The sequence below is a fragment of the Talpa europaea genome (assembly GCF_964194135.1).
Source record: "Talpa europaea genome assembly, chromosome: 3".
Taxonomy (NCBI): Eukaryota; Metazoa; Chordata; class Mammalia; order Eulipotyphla; family Talpidae; genus Talpa; species Talpa europaea.
In genome coordinates, this window is record NC_140069.1 from 12,276,810 (window position 1) to 12,297,888 (window position 21,079).

The following is a 21,079-nucleotide window of genomic DNA, read 5'->3' on the forward strand; positions in this document are numbered from 1 at the left end:
TTAAAGACAAAAAGACCTACTAAGACATTTAGCCTAAATCCTCGATGAATGAACTGGCTGCAACTTTTGTCTTTTTTAATTATGAAAAGCAAACTAAAGAACTCTGAAATTTCCTTGGAGACTACAAAATAAATTTTTGGTTGACATGTGTTGCTAGCTCTTCATGTTAATAACCAAGAAGTTAAAAGCAATACTGCATGTATAATATTACCTGCAGAAAAATAATTATTTGCATGAGAGACTCAGATACTCATGAAAATAGTATTTAATCAAGTGGGAAAAAATTAAGTCTTAAAAGCAAAAGAAATGGATTTTTAGGGTGATATGTGTATACAATGGAATGGACTGAAACATACAACAACACGGATGAATTGCAAGAACATTACACCAAATGAAAAAAAGCTTTACATACTGTTTGTGAGCTCTGTCTATATGAAATTTTAGAACAGATAGTTTATCTGTTAGTTCTATAGAGCTAATCTATGGCTAAAAAACCTGGGAAGCTAGGATGGAACTTTCTTAGATGATGGCAATGATATATTTGCACAGGTAACAGAGGTATGGAAGGGTGTGTGTGTGTGTGTGTGTGCTGTGTGCGTGTAAAAACTTAAATGAATATTTATGATTTGTGCATTTCATTATATATAAATTCTACTGGAAAAATACTGAACCCTAATCAATTGCATGCAGGCTCAAGTAATTATGGTTATATTGATGCCTGCAATTTAAAGTGGGGAAAAAAAAAAGATGAACTAAAGAACAGAGGGACAGAGAGATGGACAGAGCCACAATACAGCAAGGCAACACAGAAGTGCAGTAAAGAGTAATAACATGTTAATGGTAAAATCTAGATGGTGTTGTACCTGTGTTCACTGGGACATTCGTACAAATCTGCTATAAATTTGAAATTTTTCTTAACAAAATGTTGGATTAAAGACTAACATGAAATCAAATAAATACTATCAACTTATGAGAGTTGAAATTACACAGCCAAAATAACAATAAAAAAAGAGTTCAGTATATTATAAATTGCAGTCCGAGACAGCATTTTCAAGTCCACAGACCACTTTGCTGTGCTTGTTGCTGAGTTATGAGGGTACAACTTTGTAGGACAAAGTGAATCATTACTCTGTATCACCTATAAATCTTGCTGACCAAAAAACTAGCTTGAGGAGCACAACAGATATCACCCCCTCACTGACCTTTTGTATACCCACAGACTGAAGAATATTCAGCTTTCTTTTTCTCTGAAATGTATCCAAGTCCCACAGCTGTGCTGTATCAGAAGAAGTAGTGATGGCATATCTCCCTGATGCATGCACAGAGATTGAAAATACTGATGACTCATGGCCTCTCATCCAGCTAACTAGCTCCTTGGTAACTGTGGTAAAAAGTAAAATAGTTATATATACAATTTTACATACAGTGGGACTCCCTGGTGGTGCAAGGGGTTAAGCATAGCACTATGAAGCAACCCGCAGCCTCTGCAGCACAAGTTCGATCCCTGGCCGGCCAGGGAGCAACCCACATGGCTCAGCAGACCTCTCCTGACTCACCCGTTGCTCCCCTCAGCAGTGTGTTTCAGTCAGTCTGCCTGTTCTGCCCCACTGCCTCTGGTGAATCTTTTCACCTCCCGCATCTCTGGCCTATATCCCAGCTCTTGTATGCAAAAATAAATAAATCTTTAAAAAAATTATAATAAAACAAACAAACAAAAACAAACAGTTTTACATACAGTTATACTATACATCACCCAAGGAATGATGGCTAGGTATTACATGAGGCCCCTCCACTAACAACTATAAAAATGGCAGCGTATGGCTAGCTGACAAAGTGCACTCTGGGATATGTTAGTAACATGCTTCATGAAGAACCTTTTTCTTTTTGTTAGGGAGTTTTAGACTTTTTCCTCTAATACTTTTATGTAGAAGACTGTTCTATCTGGTCTGTGTTTCAGTGAGAGCACTTTGAAGATATATAGTGGATAATTAGAAGGGGGAAGAGATCAGACAAGACTAATGTGTTTGTTGTCCTAATAATCCAAGCAGGAGAAAAAGAGACTCTTAGAAAGCAGCAATGGAGAAAGGGACAAATTCTAGAGCAATGAAGTAAAAATATCAAAGACCTGAGTGACCAAATAGATATACTGAGATGGAAGAAGAGCTAAGACTCCAATGGTTCTAGTTTAATCATGTAACCAGACAATGATGCTATTAACTGACAAAAGAAATACATGAGGAGAAGCAGATTTTACAATGTGGGAAGAAAATAATTAATTTGTTTTTAAAATTGGCTCATACCTAAACTATCATGATGATTATCACTAGGTTGTAAAACTACTAGTGAGTTTATATTTTTCTGTACATTTCTAAATTTTCTACGGTAGGCATGTTTTATCCTTATGAGATTATTTTCCTCTAAAAAGATGGAACTGAGAATAGACAGAGAACAAGATACAAATATGGGGAACCTCAAGATACAAAATTAGTCAAAAATGAACAGAGAGGAACACATAAACCCTTAGGGAGAGAGCAGTGGTTTCCAAAGATGGGTCTAGAGGTGGGTATTAGTTAAGGATCAATTTTTCACTGGTTTTCAGTGAAATGAGAAAAATAAGGATAATGTAATGAGTTTTTCATCAAGCAAAATTTAAAGTACTACCCTTTTAGTATTAACTCCTTGTAAGTGTATGATAGGGGCAAAAAAAAAAAACCCCCCCCTTTTTTTTGTGGGACCCTTGCTGGCGGCTGGGGAACAAACTGGCGCTGCAGAGGCTGCGGGCAGCCTCGCAGCCCAGTGCTCAACTGCTGTGCCACCAGGGGAGACCCAAAAAAATCCCTTTTTTAAATGAAGTTAGGGTTTTTTCCCAAATAGCAAAATTTTAAGTTGACAACTTTTTTTTTTTTGTGGGACCCTCGCTGGTGGCCGGGGATTGAACTGGCGCAGCAGAGGCTACGGGCAGCCTCGCAACCCAGCGCTCAACCGCTGCACCACCAGGGGAGGCCCTTAAGTTGACAACTTTTAATGGGGTTTCCCTTTTCTTTTCAATAGGCTCAAAAAGCCAAAAGTTTAAGAACCACTACAAGAATCCAGTAGAGAGAATACTACGAAGCAGCTAAAAATTAAGTGAACTAAGAGAGTAAGAGTATGAAAACTCAAACTCTAAATGATCCAAAGTTTCAAATGCTACTAAGAAGTAGGATGAAAAGTCCAGAGGATTTTAGCCATCAGAGCTTACTAATGACCTTGGAAATAACGTCCCTGTACCACACAGAGGGAAGAGCAGGATGAGAATCCAGGGTGAATGCTGTGAGGAAGCAGGATCTGCAGCAACGGGGAAGGAACGGGAGGCGGTGGGTGGGGCAGCACCTAAGGAAGGGGCTGATGTGGGGGTTAATAAGACAGAAGACATTGTGAAAGGAGCTACGCAAAAGGGGTGGATCCCGAGAGAGGCATCGCAGATGAGTATAAAGACTTAGTTTTCTAGAATTTCTGTGGCAACTGTGCTGTACCAAATATTGCCAACAGTTTCAAGTCTACCAACTGGGAACATGTTAAAAGATTATACTACTGCAAACCTGTATAAAGCACAACATTAGGTACTGATTTTAAATATACTGTATCGATTTTTAATGAGGTAAAAGGATCCCATTAAATGTAGATACCAGGGTCATGTTTGTTACAACAGAAAAAGTGGGTGCAGAGAAAACAGACTGGAAAGACGGGTCTCTGGCAGAGACACTGTGGTGTCTCTAGGCATTGCTAAAGGACAAGCGAGTAGTGCTTTTTCCCTGCTCTTGTGCACGTCACATGGGACCTTGGCAAGTGACTTCTGTGTCTCACTTTCCTCATCTGCAATGCGGAGACAGTGGTAGAGTCTACCTCAGTGGGTTATTATGGTAATAAAAATTCACTTACATCATTAAACAGTACCGGCAAAGAGCAAATGCTATATAAATTCAGGTTATCACTGTTATTCCTATTGTTGCTATCATTAATATCTCTAAATATTCATCAATACTTCAATAGCAAGAGAAAATGATAGTTGAGATACCTCATTTTTTTTTTTTAAATAAGTGATTCCGTTTATAGAACTCTAAGCTCTCTACTAAGTAATATGATAGGGTATAAAACACATAGGTTATATTAAAACAATATATGATTCTTGTGCCTGTGTAGTAGGGAATCTGGCCTTCAAAGAGAAGTGTGGCTTTTGTCTAGGTTACTGGGAGGCTATCTGGAAGCCCCTGGCAATTTCCAAGTGACTATGTCTTTGTTATTCATGACTGGTCCCTCAGATGACAGCAGATAGTTTATGCTAAGGAGAGAACCTCAGTGTGGGGCTGGCCACACCAGAAAGACCAACCATGTGCTTGATTAGCAGGTTGGGTCTCTGGGCCCAGCCTGCTGTCTAGAGAAAGGACGGAACTAAAACTGAGTTCAACCAAGTGAGCAATAATCCACTCAACTGGGTATGTGTAGTGGAGCCTCAATAAAAAGTCGGCATCATCGCATCAGTGAATTCTTGGTTTGCCATTACTCAGAGTGGATGGCCACCCTGATGCTAGGAGGGTAACGTGTCCCTGAGGACATGGAAGCTTCTTTTTTAGGCACCTCCCAGATTCCACCGTAGGCCTCTCTTCCTCTGGCTCATTCTGATTTGTATTCTTTTGCTACATTGAAACTCTAATGATAAATATAGTGCTTTCCTGAGTACTTTGAGTCATTTTAATGAATTATCAAACCTCAGGGTAGTTGTAGGGAATCCTGAATTTGTAGATACCTGATCTGACACGGGAATGGTCCTGGGACTCCCAGACTTGTGACCAGTGCCTCAAGTGAGGGCGTTCTTGTAGGAAAAGGCTCCCTCTGACTGTACAGACTGGCAAACCCCTTGCGCTTGTAATTCAGTCTATATTTTACTCTGCTTCAAAAGATAAAAGAGGACTTCTTACCTGTATCAAAACATTTAATAGAATAGTCAGCTAATGCCACAAGGAATTCAGACTTTCTACGAAGATTAAAGGCGAGAGCTGTGCAAGCTTGTGCTGTCCGCTGAACAAGATTAAACCTATTGAGAGATTACTGCATTAGTATCAGCAGTTCTTCCAATAGTCATCAATTTTATGCTGGAATCATCCTTAGAGATAAAGGAAATGAAACTCAGAAAAGTGAGCCCCCATTTTGGTAGGCCAAGCCAGACCATGAAGGGGGCCGTGGGCCACGCGGAGAAGTATGGGTTTTACTTACACAGAACGGGAAGCCATGCTAAGTTGTAAGCATAGCAGACATTAGCAGGCCTGTCTTTCAGGAGGATGACTGACAGCAATGGCAAAAGGATGGCGGGACAAGGTAGAGATTGTTAAGAAAGCTACGACAGAGAATCTCATCCAGAGTTAAGGTACAAAACCGAAAGGACAAATAGAGGTGTCAGAAGTTCAAGCAGAGAGAGAGCTGGTGATATAGCAAACAGGGAGCAAAGAGGGAAGAACCAGGAATTCCTTGTGGGCCTCATGAGGTTGTTGGGATGACTAAATGAAACACTATGTTAAGTGCTTAGCAGAGTTCTTAGGACATAGGTAGAATTCAATTTACCAAAAATTAAGCTTTCAAGCTTGGGCAATGGAGGAACAAACTTAGGGGTAGGAATTAACAAGCCTGATTTTAAACATGTTGAGTGTAAAGTCCTTGAAAACATTTACAGCTGTGCTGTCCAAAAGAAACATTATGCAGGCCACAGGTGTGATTTAACATTTGCTAAGAGACATGTTAAAAAAGTAAAAAATAAGAACCCTGCTCCCCTCCCCCGCCCACAAAGTCGGCACTCTCCGACCGGCAGAAAGGAGGGAAACAACAAACCAAAACGGCCAACAAGAAAAACGGACGCAGCAAGTGGGACTGTGAGTGGAAAGGAACTATTTCAGCCACCACACCCCGTGAACGGGAGAGGCGAACCCTGCAGGATCCGCCGCGGAGGTGAGCTCCAGGCGCCATTAAAGAGAGCCACGCCCCCCAGGAGGAGACCAGCACCAGCACACAGCCCCGGCCGCCCGGTAAGGTTGCGTGCGGAAAGCGGCGCGGATCCGGACCGGATCGCAGCTGCCCAGGTCCCCGCGCCTGCGACCTAGGCTTGCGGGGAGACGGCGGAGGCCCTCCCTGAGTGAGCAGGAACAAGGCATCCAGGCAGGGGAGCGGGATTCAAAAGGCGCCATTCCCGCGCCACTGATCTGGGCTACAGCCTGCGTCCTGGAACTGAGGGCTTTGGAACTGAGACCCGGGGCACGAAATTAGGGGGAGACTGCGGAGGCCCTCCCTGAGTGAGCAGGAACAAGGCGCCCAGGCAAGGGAGCTGGATTCAAAAGGCGCCATTCCCGCGCCACTGATCTGGGCTACAGCCCGCGTCCTGGAACTGAGGGCTTTGGAACTGAGACCCGGGGCACGAAATTAGGGGGAGACTGCGGAGGCCCTCCCTGAGTGAGCAGGAACAAGGCGCCCAGGCAAGGGAGCTGGACTCAAAAGGCGCCATTCCCGCGCCACTGATCTGGGCTACAGCCCGCATCCTGGAACTGAGGGCTTTGGAACTGAGACCCGGGCACGAAATTAGGGGGAGACGGCGGAGGCCCATCCTGAGTGAGCAGGAACAAGGCGCCCAGGCAGGGGAGCAGGATTCAAAAGGCGCCATTCCCGCCCCACTGATCTGGGCTACAGCCCGCGTCCTGGAACTGAGGGCTTTGGAACAGAGACCCGGGGCACGAAATTAGGGGCGTGGGTTCCCCACGACGGTGGGGCACAAGGCAGACACAGCACCCCAAAGCCGTTGAGGTGTACCCTACCATCCCCGCTCTGCTCCCTGTCCCACGGGGTGGAAAATCAGCTCCCCAAGGGCTCTAGGAGAGATCTCTGGCACCACCTAGCGACTTGAAGCCAGCAGAGGCTCCTGAAGGAGCTAGTGGCCAGCTGGGGAGTTTGCCCACACCGGGCCCCTTCCGAACAAGTAGTCTGAGCCCACAGGGAGAGCGAGCACCCACAGCCGGGGCAGACCAGGTGCACAGAAGAGTGTGCCTGAGACCAGACACGCAGGGAGTGTGTCCCACATCACCATTTTAGAACAGGGACATTTCTTCAGTAAAGACTACCTGCAGAAGGCTTCCTCAGGAGCCAGAGGTGAGCGGGGGAAGTTCGCCCACGCCAGACCCCCTCTGGCCTGCAGTCCAAGCCCAGAGGGGAGCAGGAACCCACCGCCGGGGCAGACCAGGCGCACAGGGGAGTGTGTCCCTACATCGGCATTTTAGAACAGGGACCTTTCTCCAGTAAAGACTGCTTGAAACTGACAGATGACTCCTGGAAGAACCAGAGGGGAACAGAGAAGCCCACCCAAGATGCCGGCCAGTCCCAACTACACAGTGTCCCAACGCATACGGCAAATTAGAAAACAGACAGTAGGGAAGAGAAGAACCACACGCAACCTAGCAACTCTCCAGAGAAAAAGCACACCACAAAAAGAAAGCCAGCCCCCAGATTGCAAAGACAATAACTTGGAAGAATTTCTGAGCCTTCCAGAAAGAGAATTTAAAATTGCCGTGATTAAAAAACTAACAGAAGTCATAAAGGAAAACAATGATAAGGGAAAAATAATCAACGATCAGAAGAATGCAATTGAGTCCCTAGAGAGGGAAAACAATGGTCAGAAGAAAGAAATTGAGTCCCTAAAGAGGGAAGTAAAAGAAATGCAGGAGATCAAAGAATTAATGGAAGAACTAAAGAATTCTGGGAAAAGCAATGAAAGCAGAATAGATGAAATGGAAGAACGAATAAGTAATCTTGAAGACATAGAAATAAAAAGAACCAAAACAGAAAAGGAAAGAGAAGTACGAAGGAAAAAGAACGAAGAAAGACTTCGGGAACTATCTGACTCCATGAGGAAAGGAAATATAAGAGTTATAGGAATACCAGAAGGAGAGGAGAGAGATGTAGGAACAGAGAAAATATTCAAAGAGATAATTGAAGAGAACTTCCCAAATGTGAAGAAGGAGCTGAAAATTGATATACAAGAAGCAAGAAGAACACCAAACTTCCACGACGAAAGGAAAAATACAGCAAGACACATAATAGTAAAGCTCCCAAGAATCCAGGACAAGGAAAAAATAATGAAGCTGGCAAGAGGGAAGAAACAGATAACATTCAAAGGAAAACCAATCAGGCTGACATCAGACTTCTCCGAAGAAACACTACGGGCAAGGAGAGAGTGGAGGGACATAGTCAACAGACTCCAAGAAAACAGATGCCAACCAAGAATACTCTATCCCGCAAAGCTCTCCTTCCTCTTTGAAGAAAGAATATGGACCTTTCCAGACAAACAGAAACTCCGGAATTTCATTGCAACTAAACCCCCACTCCAAAAAATACTACAAGGAGTCCTAAAGCCAGAACCTCAGAGGGACGAATAACAATGAAAGAAGGCCAAAAAAAAAAAAGTTATTAAAAGAATAAATAAATAAAATCAAAGGAAAGACAAACACAATGGCAAATACAGATGTTAACATATCAATAATAACTCTGAATGTAAATGGACTAAACTCTTCAATAAAAAGACACAGAGTTGCAGCCTGGATTAAGAAACAAAACCCAACCTTTTGCTGTCTCCAGGAAACACATTTAGCTACAAAAGATAAAAATAGGCTCAAAGTTAAAGGATGGAAAACAATCCTACAAGCAAATGGACCAAAAAAGAAAGCAGGAACAGCTATACTTATATCAGATAAAACAGATTTCAAACTCAAAAAGATAAAAAGAGACCCCAAGGGTCACTACATTATGATCAAGGGGACAATACTTCAAGAAGAAATAACACTCATTAACATATACTCACCAAACGAAGGAGCACCAAAATATATCAGACAACTGTTGTCCTCTCTGAAAACAGACATCAGAGAAAACACATACGTAGTGGGAGACTTCAACACACCACTATCAACAATGGATAGATCAACAAGACAAAAAATAAGTAAAGAAACTAAAGCTCTAAATAAGGACCTAGAGCAATTGGGCTTAACAGACATCTATAGAACACTAAACCCCAAAAAAACGGAGTACACATTTTTCTCAAGCGCACACGGATCATTCTCCAGGATCGATCACATACTGGGGCACAAGACAAACATCAACAGATACACCAAGATTGAAATCATATCAACCATCTTTTCTGACCATGAAGGCATCAAACTAGAAATAAACCATAAAAAGAAGGCAAGGAACTTTCCTACCTCATGGAGATTAAAAACCACACTACTGGAAGACCATTGGACTAATGAGGAGATCAAAGAAGAAATTAAAAAATTTTTTGAATTGAACGACAAGGAGGACACCAATATCCTAAATGTATGGGATGCAGCAAAAGCAGTAATAAGAGGAAAATATATAGCAATAGAAGCTCACATCAAGAAACAAGAAAGAACGCAAAGAAACAACCTAATCTCGAAGCTCAAAGATCTAGAAAAAGAACAACAAAAAAACCCCAAAACCAGTAGAAGAAAAGAAATAATAAAAACCAAAGCAGAAATAAATGAAATTGAAACTAAAAAAACAATCCAAAAGATCAATGAAACCAAGAGCTGGTTCTTTGAAAAAATCAATAAAATAGACAAACCCCTAGCCAGGCTCACAAAGGAAAAAAGGGAGAAAGCACAAATAAACAGGATCATCAATGAAAGAGGAGAAATCACAACGGACACAGCAGAAATCAAAAGAATAATCAGTAACTACTATGAACAGTTATATGGAAACAAGTTCAACAATCTAGAGGAGATGGACAAATTCCTACAACTCTACAATCACCCAAAGCTAGATAAAGAAGAAATAGAACACCTAAACAGACCAATTACAATTAGCGAAATTGAAATGGTAATAAAAAACCTCCCCAAAAACAAAAGCCCAGGACCTGATGGATTTACAAATGAATTCTACCAAACATTCAGAGACGAATTAGTGCCTATCCTTCACAAACTCTTCCAAAAAATTGAGAAGGAAGGGACAATACCAAACACGTTTTATGAAGCCAACATTACACTAATACCAAAACCGAACAAGGACAACACAAAAAAGGAAAACTACAGGCCAATCTCCCTAATGAACACTGATGCAAAAATCCTCAATAAAATTTTAGCTATCAGAATCCAACAATGTATCCATAAGATAATTCACCACGACCAAGTTGGATTCATTCCAGGGGCACAAGGATGGTTTAACATCCGAAAATCAATCAACGTTATACAACACATCAACAAAAAGAAATATAAAAACCATATGATAATATCAATAGATGCTGAGAAAGCTTTCGACAAAGTGCAACACCCATTCATGATAAAAGCCCTTGAAATTCTTGGGATACAAGGAACATACCTCAACATCATAAAGGCCATCTATGACAAGCCAACAGCCAGTATCATTCTCAATGGTGAAAAGCTGAAAGCAATTCCATTAAGATCTGGAACAAGACAAGGATGTCCACTCTCACCATTGCTTTTCAATATAATACTGGAAGTCCTAGCCAGGGCAATAAGACAAGAGAAAGACATCCAAGGAATCCAAATAGGAAAAGAAGAAGTCAAACTATCACTATTTGCAGACGATATGATATTATATATAGAGAACCCCAAAAACTCCACAGAAAAGCTAATTCAACTCATCAATCAGTTCAGTAAAGTGGCAGGATACAAAATCAACACGCAAAAGTCAGTAGCCTTCCTATACACAAACAATAAATCTGAAGAAGAAGAAATCAAAAAGACCATCCCTTTTGTTATTGAAACAAAAAAAATCAAATATTTGGGAATAAATCTAACAAAAGAGGTAAAGGACCTATACAAAGAAAACTATAAAACACTGTTAAAAGAAATAGAAGAAGACACAAAGAAATGGAGAGACATCCCCTGCTCATGGATTGGAAGAATAAACATTATTAAAATGGCCATCCTTCCAAAAGCAATATACAGATTCAATGCTATTCCAATCAAAATTTCAATGTCATTCTTCAAAGAAATAGAACAATTATTGATGAAATTCATATGGAATCACAAAAAACCCCGAATAGCCAAAGCTCTCCTGAAAAAAAAAGAAGGGAATGGAGGCATCAGACTCCCAGACTTCAAACTATACTACAAAGCCATAATCATCAAAACTGCATGGTATTGGAACAAGAACAGACATACAGACCAATGGAATCGAATAGAAAATCCAGAAATAAACCCACAGATTTATGGTCAACTAATCTTTGACAAAGGAGCAAAGAATATGCATTGGAGCAAAGAAAGTTTGTTCAATAAATGGTGCTGGGAAAACTGGGTCGCTACATGCAAAAGAATGAAGCTTGACCACCACCTCACACCATACACAAAAATCAACTCAAAATGGATTAAAGAACTAGACATAAGACCTGAAACCATAAAATATATAGAAGGAAATATAGGCGAAACACTACGTGATTTGCACATCAAAGACATCTTTACAGACACATCACCCAAAGCAGTGATAGTGAAGGCAAAGATAAACAGCTGGGACTACATCAAATTAAAGAGCTTTTGCACAGCAAAAGAGACAATAACAAAAACAAAGAGAAACCCCACCAACTGGGAGAACATTTTTGCACCCAACACTAATGATAAAGGACTGATCACAAAAATCTGCAAAGAGCTGATGAGACTCAACAACAACAAAGAAAATAATCCAGTCAAAAAATGGGCAGAAGAGCTTAAAAGAAACTTCTCTGAAGAGGAAATGCAAATGGCCAACAGGCATATGAAAAAATGTTCAACATCACTTGTCATCAGGGAAATGCAAATCAAAACTACCATGAGATACCATCTTACACCAGTGAGAATGGCACATATTAAAAAAACTAGCAACAACAAATGTTGGCGAGGGTGTGGAGAAAAAGGAACTCTTCTGCACTGTTGGTGGGAGTGCAAACTGGTCCAACCACTGTGGAAAGCTGTGTGGAGATTTCTGGACCTACTAAACATAGAGCTTCCATATGATCCAGCAATTCCACTCCTAGGTATTTACCCAAAGGACACAGAAACATCAATTCCAAAGAACACCTGCACCCCTATGTTTATAGCAGCACTGTTTACAATAGCTAAGCTTTGGAAACAACCCAAATGCCCAAAAATAGATGACTGGATCAAGAAGATGTGGTACATATATACCATGGAATATTACTCAGCATTCAAAAAAGATAAACACATGCAATTTGCAGCAACATGGATGGCGCTGGAAGGGATCATGCTCAGCGAAATAAGCCAAAAAGAAAAAGAAAAATACCGGATGGTCTCACTCATAGCAGGAATCTAGAAAACTTAAATAAGGGACCAGGAAAATGAATAACTATAAGATAGTGAAAATCAAAATCAACAAAAAACTATGAACCAGAGACACTTTTAGGGGGGCGGGAGGGGAGGGATTGGGGTCAGAATGGGGGGGCTGCAATTGTATGGGGAATATAACAATAAAATTTATTTAAAAAAAAAATAAAAATAAAAAAGTAAAAAATAACAGGTAAAATATATTTTAAAATGTACCCTAATATATTTTATTTCATTCAATGAAATAAATTTATTTCAACATTTAAGCAATACAAAGATTATCGAGATATTTGACATTCTTTTTTATACTAAGCTTTGAAACCCAGTGTGTATTTTACACTAACAACATGTCTCAATTTGAAGTAGCACCTTTCAATGGCTCAAGAGCTCTGTGAACTAGTGGCCACTGCACCAGGCAGCCCAAGGCAGAAGATACCCAGAGGGAGGAGGAGCAGATCTGAATTCACAGTGTTCACAAGGCCGCGGAAGCCTAAGGCCTGGCAGTGGTGAGATGGTCAGGGAGTACCTGGAATAGGGAAGGAAGCAGGCCAAGGACAGATGTCTGAGCAGCACAACAGTACAGGGACAGACACTGCAAGAAGGGTCAGTAAAACAAGGGGAAAGTCATCAGGGAGGGAGAAAAATCAGAAAAGAATTGCATCTTGAAGCCAAAGCAAAAGATTTCAGGGATGAGGGGAAGACAAGAATATTTAGTACTTTAGTAAGATGAGAATTGAAGAGAGGCCACTGGATTAGGCAAGGAGGAAAATTTTAAGGGAGCTCAGTATAATAGGCGTTAGAGTCAGACAGGCCTGACATCAAGTCTCAGCTCTGCCATTTATTCCTTTGTCGCTCAGCTGTGAATATTCAGGTCGACAAAATAACAGGAAAAACCCAGGGGATGCTACAGAAGACAGAGATTAGCATTGTAAGAAGTTAGGCTCACTTATTGTTATGAAAAAAGTGGCAAAGAGTTGAAAAAAGCGTTGAAATGACAGGTATACTGAAGTTGTCCTTGGAGTAGAGGAAGTAAAGTTTAAAGGAGTCTGTCTTCTCATGAATTAGAAGGCTGAGCAGAATAAGAGCCAGGTCAGACACAAGGAAACAGGTAAAGTTTGGGGAAAGTAAATAACAACAAATAAGCAAAAAGAGTACTAATTATCACTGATGTTAAAGTTAAATATTCTGTAATGGTGTCAATCAACAATTACTTTATTTTGTTTAACAGTGGGAGCAAAGAGAAGACAGTTCTATTGATTTGAGACTCCCAAATTGGCAGGAGAGCAAGACTAAAGGGTGGGAGAATTGTGACCATTACTACTTTTCTGGTAAAGAGTAGAAACAATGATTAACAAATTAACTCAGTAACTCAGTAAATCACAGATAAATCAGATGTGACCTCTTCTTTTCCTGAGCTGAGATGAATTTTACTGAGATCATACTTCCCATAAACAAGGACATTCTCCTCTGTAATCATAATACAATCATCAAAATCAGAAAACGACACTTGCATATTTTCACCATGTAGTCCTCAGACCCCATTTAATCTTGCATGTCCCAATAATGTTCTTCAGCCAATAGATTTTACTTTCCAGTGCAGACTGTTCCTTGTCAAGTCTCCAGTCTCCCTCAATCTGGAACAACTTTCATGGCCTTGACCCTTGTGAAGAGTGCTGACTGTCTTGCTGTACAGTGCCCTTGCTTCACCTTTATCTGATGACTGTCCTGTCAGATCCAGGTTACAGGTCTCTGACAGGAATATCACAGAAGTGACGCCATGTTCCTTTCAATGCTTCCTATTAGGTGGCACAAAAATTTTGATTTGTTCCACTACTGGTTAAATTACCTTTAATTGTTTGATTAAGGTGGTGTTGGCCAGGCTTCTTCACTGTAAAATTACTCTTTTTAACTCAGTAATTAATAAGCATTTTGTAAGGAGGCCCTTTGTGTGATTACCAAATATCCGTTATCATTAAAACACTTAGGTTGGTTGATTACAGTCACGGATGTTGACTTTACCCAACAGGCCATGACCCATCACTACTATTATTTATTTTAACGCTCAGATTGTCTCCAATCATCAGAGGAGTTCCTTCAAGCTGCTATTTGTGTACTTCTGACACACTCCCATTATTCCTTGAACAATTCCTTCTCCCTGGCTATAAAATGTCCCAGGGTCATCTTATACTTTCCCTGTCTTCATCCTGAAACCCAAGGATCCCTGATTCCTTTCAGCAGAGTGGCATTTAGAAAACAAGAACCGGGTACTACGTGTGTTGACTGCTACTAGGGTGTTCTTACTCCCAGGCTCTCTGTGGACAAAGTGAGGGAATGCAGGTGTATATTCATTCACCTGCTCACATACGCCCCTATTTTTATATCTATCTCTGTACATACAAAACCAGGAGTTCACCATTGGCACAAACAGTTCCAATCCAGTACTACAGGGCCCTTCAAGTTCCCTCCCTCTCTAGCTTTGTAACCCCCCTTTCTAGTAGTGAGGAACCTGTTTCCCCACTATCCTCAATGCTTACTTACTGGCTCAAACCTCCCTGTCTTTTCCATGATTGCCCTACCCCATGGGGACACCTTCCACTTCCCATTCTGGGCCAGCTCAGCCCCCACCCCTTAACCCCCTACCCCCTTCCCACGGCAGCTACCCCACTCCACAGATGCCTACCTCAATCCATCCCACCTAGATGATGTTGAACTAAATTGTTCAGCAAAGGAAAAGAAGGGGAAAAGGAACAGGAAGAAGAATAAGGCTAAACTCTTTAAAATACTTATATCTAGCTGTATACTGTGACAATAATGTACAAAGGAAATTATGATCTTTCTCAATTACCGAAAGAAGTATCAGCTATTAATTGACAAGTCAACACTACTTAATTTTTAAATTTAAAGAAAACAAGTTACTAGAGATACTGTTAAAACCAGCAATTTAATTCTCTAAAAACCCTAACCATATTATCTTTCTACCCTTTCCACTTTCTTTGTCAGCACTTACGACAGTGTTTTTTTTACAAAATACCTGAAATGTAGAAAGAACTTAACAAATCTTTCTGAATGAATAATGAGCAGGAGGCACTAAAACAATAAATAAATTAATAACATTAAAAAAAATCAAAAGCGTTTGCTTACCTGTTTCCATACAAGTCAAAAACATAGATATTTCCTTGATGATCCCCAGCTATTAAACAATCACCTGAGCTATCAAATGCCACATTCAAAAATCTCAAAACTTTGGGAAGGTAATCAGAAGTGGTATGAATGATGTTCACTATAATCCTGTCCAAAAAACAAAACAAAACACCAAACACATTAAATTCTAGTCTGAGCATTATTTGTCATTATGAAAAATAGAACTTTCCCACTACCCTAGTTGTGAAGTTTTTTGCAATCCCATAATTCCCTTTCCTACTGCTTTTGGTGCTCCTGTCTCCTAGAATCAATCCTACAATGATTTCTGAAAACAGTTCAGAAAGTTATTCATTATCAAAGTAGCTACTCTTCATTTATCACTCATTTACTGTTCATCTATCACCAAATAACTAAGAACTCACTATGTGGCAGACACGGAACAAGCCAGAACTAAGAGTAACTGATAGACACAGACATGCGCTACCCCATGGGACTTTCAGTTTAATGGTAAAGACAGACATTAAAAAAATAAACACACATATGAACAGATTTGTAAATTGTGATCAGATGATAGAAAACAACAGGGTATAAGACAACATATTTTCCATTGAGTAAATTGTTGCATTTAGTGACACCTGCTAAAAACAGTGATGTAGCTAATGAAAAGTACTTTAATACTTATACAAGCTATCAAGTACAAGTAAAATTTCAAGTCAGTATTCTAATTGTAAGATATCTTCAGGAGATTTTGTTTGTGTGCTATATAGAATATTCCAAAGTGAATTAATTTCTAAAGTAAATTATCCTAGTGCCCTGGGAGGGATGCTCGGGGAGGACAGGGAGCACTGCTTGCTCATCACCGGATCACAGTACCTACCCCTGAACCTGGCATGCATTACAGACCAGGCACTACAATATGACCGGTGAATGGACAAATGGTTTAAGAAGGCATTCTTTGAAAACCCTATTAGCCGTACTTCTGTTCACCCTATGGAAGCATAGAATGATTAAAAAGAAATAAAAATGAAAACATTTTCACGTTAGGTTTTAAACCAGAGAAAAAGAGGGGGGTGGAGAGGAGAGAGACAGAGAGAAAGCAAGAAAAACCTAAACATGGGGAAAAAGAAATGTACTCCCTCAATAGAGTAATAGCAGATTTCTGTGGGTAATTTCTGAGTCATTTCTGAGTGACTTTTCCCCCTTCTTTCTACTTTTCTGTATTTTATACATGCTCCTTAATAATCATGTAAATACTTTTATAACAGAAAAGACAAAGTTTACTATATGTATCTAGAATTACTATTTTTTGAGAGGAAGATCATGAACCAAATAACTGTTGAAAAGAAAACTGTTCGGGGCCTCCCCGGTGGCGCAGCGATTGAGCGCAGGGTTGCGAAGCTGCCCGCAGCCTCTGCAGCACCTGTTCGATTCCCGGCTGCTCCCCGGCTGCCAGCGAGGGTCCCACATGGCGCGCAGACCTCTCCTGCCGCCCGCTGCTCCCCTCAGCAGTGTACCTCGGTCCTTCTGCCTGCTCTGCTCCCCGCTCTGGCTCTGGTGAATCCTCTCACCCTCCCGTGCTTCTGATTGTACCCAGTGCTTGTATACACAAATAAATAAATCTTAAAAAAAACAAACAAAAAAAAAAACTTCATAAAACTGTAGCACAAAATAACTCCTTAAAATAATGAGTGCATATATGGGCCATGAAGATCAAAATAATTTCATTCTTTATTGCAACAATAGTTCTTAAATCATAAAAACTTTTATATTGCCTTTTTGTGAATTTTTTAATTTTAGCATTAGAAATACCTATCTTTTTCATTATTACTTCATTAACCCTTGCTAAATTGAATTAAGTATAAACATTTTCTTCTGTTTAAACACAAGGCTTTTCAGACTCATTGAAGGAAATAGCAAAATTATTAATTACAATGCTTATTTTTACCTACTTCCTGAAAAAACTGAACAAATTTTAGTCAAGCTCCTGAACCTTTTCCCAGGCCATTGTGCACCCTCGTAAAAATTAGTTTAACTGGAATCCCCTATGGTTGAGAACTGATCACCTTTGGTATCTGACCAGGATCCCCACCCTCTGCCATCCCCCACATGATGTCTCATGTCCCTGACCTGTCTTGAGCAAGAATCCTGTAGTCCAGTTTTGCCCAAACTCTCTTATCCTAGATATTTCCTTTGTAAGTCTCTACACACTGACAGCCATCCAGCTCTTTAGCTGTAAATTCCCAATTGCCCATGCAATATTTGGAATTGAACTTGGTTCTATACTGAGGCCTCGTTAGCCCTACTACAGTAATTCTCAATAAAGTGATTTTATTGCTTTAACTATTGTCCAGCTCTGATTGTAATTTGACATCACCAAGGAGGAAAAAAAATGAATGTATTGAAATGACAAGTAACAACATCAAAATGTTCCCTTGGCAACTAAGCTCAGAGCAAATAACTTTTCCCTCCAGTCTTTTTTCTATAACATTTATTGTGTATTCAGACAACAAAATTACATGATCATTGTTCAAGACACAGAAAACACATAAAAGCACTAATAAATTAATAAAACTGATTATAATCCTGCCATCTTTATATAAACACTTAATGGGAACATTCTGCTTTGCTGATTTTTCACATAACTCATACATACACATATTTATTTTAGAACAACTGCCTTTCAATAGCTCATAGACTGACAGATTCCCTCAATTCTTAAACATACTCATTCATATATATATTTATTTTAAAACAACTGCCTTTCAATAGCTCATAGATTGACAGATTTTCTCAGTCCTTAAACATAATAAAAACAGCAAATATTTACTGAATACCAAGATACAGGTGATACTATCTTAAAGCCTTCACAGTGTCCTAGGGCAACCCTGTCTGGCCCATATGATTATCTTCATTTAGTCCTAGTGATTAACTGGCCCGATGTCATAGGGTGAGTAAACATACATATACTTCAACAAAAATCCATCTGATTCCAGAGTCATTGCTCCTTGCTTCTCTCACCACCACCACAATGGATTTTATTTTATTTTTAAAAAGATTTATTTATTTATTTATACAAGCACTGGGTACAGTCAGAAGCGCGGGTTGGGAGGGTGAGAGAATTCACCAGAGCCAGAGTGGGGAGCAGAGCAGGCAGAAGGAGCAAAGTACACTGCTGAGGGGAGCAGAGGGTGGCAGGAGAGGTCTGTGCGCCATGCGGGACCCTTGCCAGTGGCCGGGGAGCAGCCGGGGATAGAATTGGCGCTGCAGAGGCTGCGGGCAGCTTCGCAACCCAGCGCTCAACCGCTGCACCACCGGGGAGGCCCCACAATGGATTTTAATGAACAATAATGGGGGAAAAAAACCTATGTTTTAGTAGAAAAAGCAAATAAGGACATTTATACAATGATCTTGCTGCTTTCATTTTTTGAATCCTACATTTACATCTGATATTTTACAACAGCAAGAAAGATAACTACAGCCATAACTATAGCCAAAAATGGCAGCCATTTTTTTTACTGTTCAGAGAACATTAGAAGTAAAGGTGGTATATAAACTCTACATTGGGAAAGAAAAATCCCTACCAAAGAAGCCCTAATGTAGAAAACTTTTTGTTAAAAGATTTATTTATTTATGCACACAAGAACTGGGGTACAGGCTAGAGTGGTGGGGTGGGGTGGAAGGTGAGAGGATTCACAAGAGACAGAGTGGGGAGCAGAACAGGCAGACTGACGAAGTACACTGCTGAGGGGAGCAGGGGGAGTGACGAGAGGTCTGCTGCGCCATGTGGGTAGTTCCCTGGCCGGGTGGGGCTCAAACTTATGCTGCAGAGGCTATGGATAGCTTCATAATGCTATGCTTAACCCCTTGTGCCACCAGGGAGGCCCCCTGAAAACATTTTTTGTTTAATGGAATTGAAGGGCATTTTCAGGGGGCTGGCAGCAATCAGAACCAAACACGCTGCTGATACAACATCTAGCACCATGGTCTGGAACATATAGTTGGCGCTAAGTCTGCTGATTTGTTGAGAAGCAACCAAAGAATCAATAGAATAACCACTGTACACTGAAATAAGAACTCAGGCCATGCAGCACAGTCTATGAAATCCTAGGGAATTAGAAAGACTAGATCATCCTCTGTGCAGTAATTATGAGATGGCACCACTTCAGGGCAAAGACTTCCATCGAAGTCACACAGGAGAAAGGCTGAGCCTCAGGGGGAGCAGATAACTGAGAACAGAATGAAAAGGAGGGCTGGAAGTCAAGAATCTGCAAGAGCCGAGACAATTTAGGGCGTGAATGATATCTACATGATACCACAAGAGTGGACACACGAACCACAGAACGGACACCACCAAAGTGAATCTAAGTATAACCTGTGGACGTTGGTAACAAACATGTGTCAATGTAGGTTCATCAACCGCAACAAATGTAGCATCTGGGGAGCCCATCTGAAATGGGAAGCCATCGTGTGCAGGGCCTGACAGGAGATGGGAAATCTCCATACTTCGCTTTCAAGTTGGCGTGAACCTGGAACTGTCCTTAAGCAACTAAATCTATTTTTAAAAAAAAACGAAAACAGCAGCAGCAGGAGCAGCAGCAACAAAAGCCAGCCTAACTCAGCAGAAGCCCGCACTCCCAACTGCGTTGTGGAATGCAGGCCCCCCAGAATCCATACTAACATACACCCCGGAGAGGCGAAGATCATTTTGTTTCGAAGATCATTTTGCTTCACGGCAGTCCCAGCATTTAGAAGACTGGCGCACAGTGGGGGGCTGAGAGCGGGGCTGGCACGGAGCAGGGCTCCCACGCGGTTGATGACTGCACGCCAGCTGGAAGGCAGGCAGCGACCTCAGGGCGGAGAAAACTGCCACATCTGGAAAGGGCAGATGTGCTCGCTCCTCCCCCGGAGCGCGCCTCCAGCTACAAAAGCCCAACACTAATTAACTGAGCACCTACTGCGCGCCCGGCCGCCCTGGTCCCGCAGGCGGCGGAGTCGGGGCCTCGCCAGGGGCGCAGTCTCTCCCGCGCAGTTTCGGGGCCCCCCCGACCCCCGGGCCTGGGAGGGGGTCTCTGCGGACGGCGGCGCCCCGGCCCCCCCGGGGCTCAGCCCACTGGCGCCTGCGGGGCTCACCCACCCCAAGGTCCGGGCCGGAGCCAGAGCCGCCGCCCGCACCCCCTCCCCAGGGGCCCCCCAACAGCGCCTCAGACGCCGCCCACGGCCGCGGCCCCGCCCTCCCCGGCCCCCGCCGCCCCGCGCCCCCCGCCCCCCGCCGCGGCCCGTACCCGTCCCGGGCGGCCGGCGACGGCTTGCGGTGCCATATCTTGCCGCCCGCCTTGTTGCCCAGGTCCGTGCTCTGCATGGCGAGGCCCGCGCGCCGCCCCCCGATCGCGCACAACCGTCCCGGCGCCTCCCGGCAGGCCCCGCGCTCCGGCCCGGGAAACCCGCGCGCCCGCCCGGCGGCTGAGGGCCCGCGGGCCGTACCAAGCGCGCCAGGACGCCGGGCTCTCTGTTTACGAACCGATCGGAAGGCGGGGCCCTTCCAAACCGCCACGGCGACCCCTGCCCCCTGAGCAATGGAA

The 21,079-nt window shown here is 42.2% G+C and overlaps 1 protein-coding gene across 1 annotated transcript in view; it reads right to left on the reverse strand.

Moving 5' to 3' along the window:
* TBC1D31 (TBC1 domain family member 31) overlaps nt 1-20,859 on the reverse strand; it is a gene marked incomplete at both ends in the record, with an annotated part of 55,276 nt that extends 34,417 nt beyond the window's left edge. The window contains 4 exons of the mRNA XM_084229785.1: nt 1,203-1,381; nt 4,956-5,071; nt 15,501-15,647; nt 20,783-20,859. Of these exons, the coding sequence (XP_084085911.1) occupies nt 1,203-1,381; nt 4,956-5,071; nt 15,501-15,647; nt 20,783-20,859 (519 nt within the window). The remainder of the gene's footprint in view (nt 1-1,202; nt 1,382-4,955; nt 5,072-15,500; nt 15,648-20,782) is intronic.
* Nucleotides 20,860-21,079: the final 220 nt, after the last annotated feature.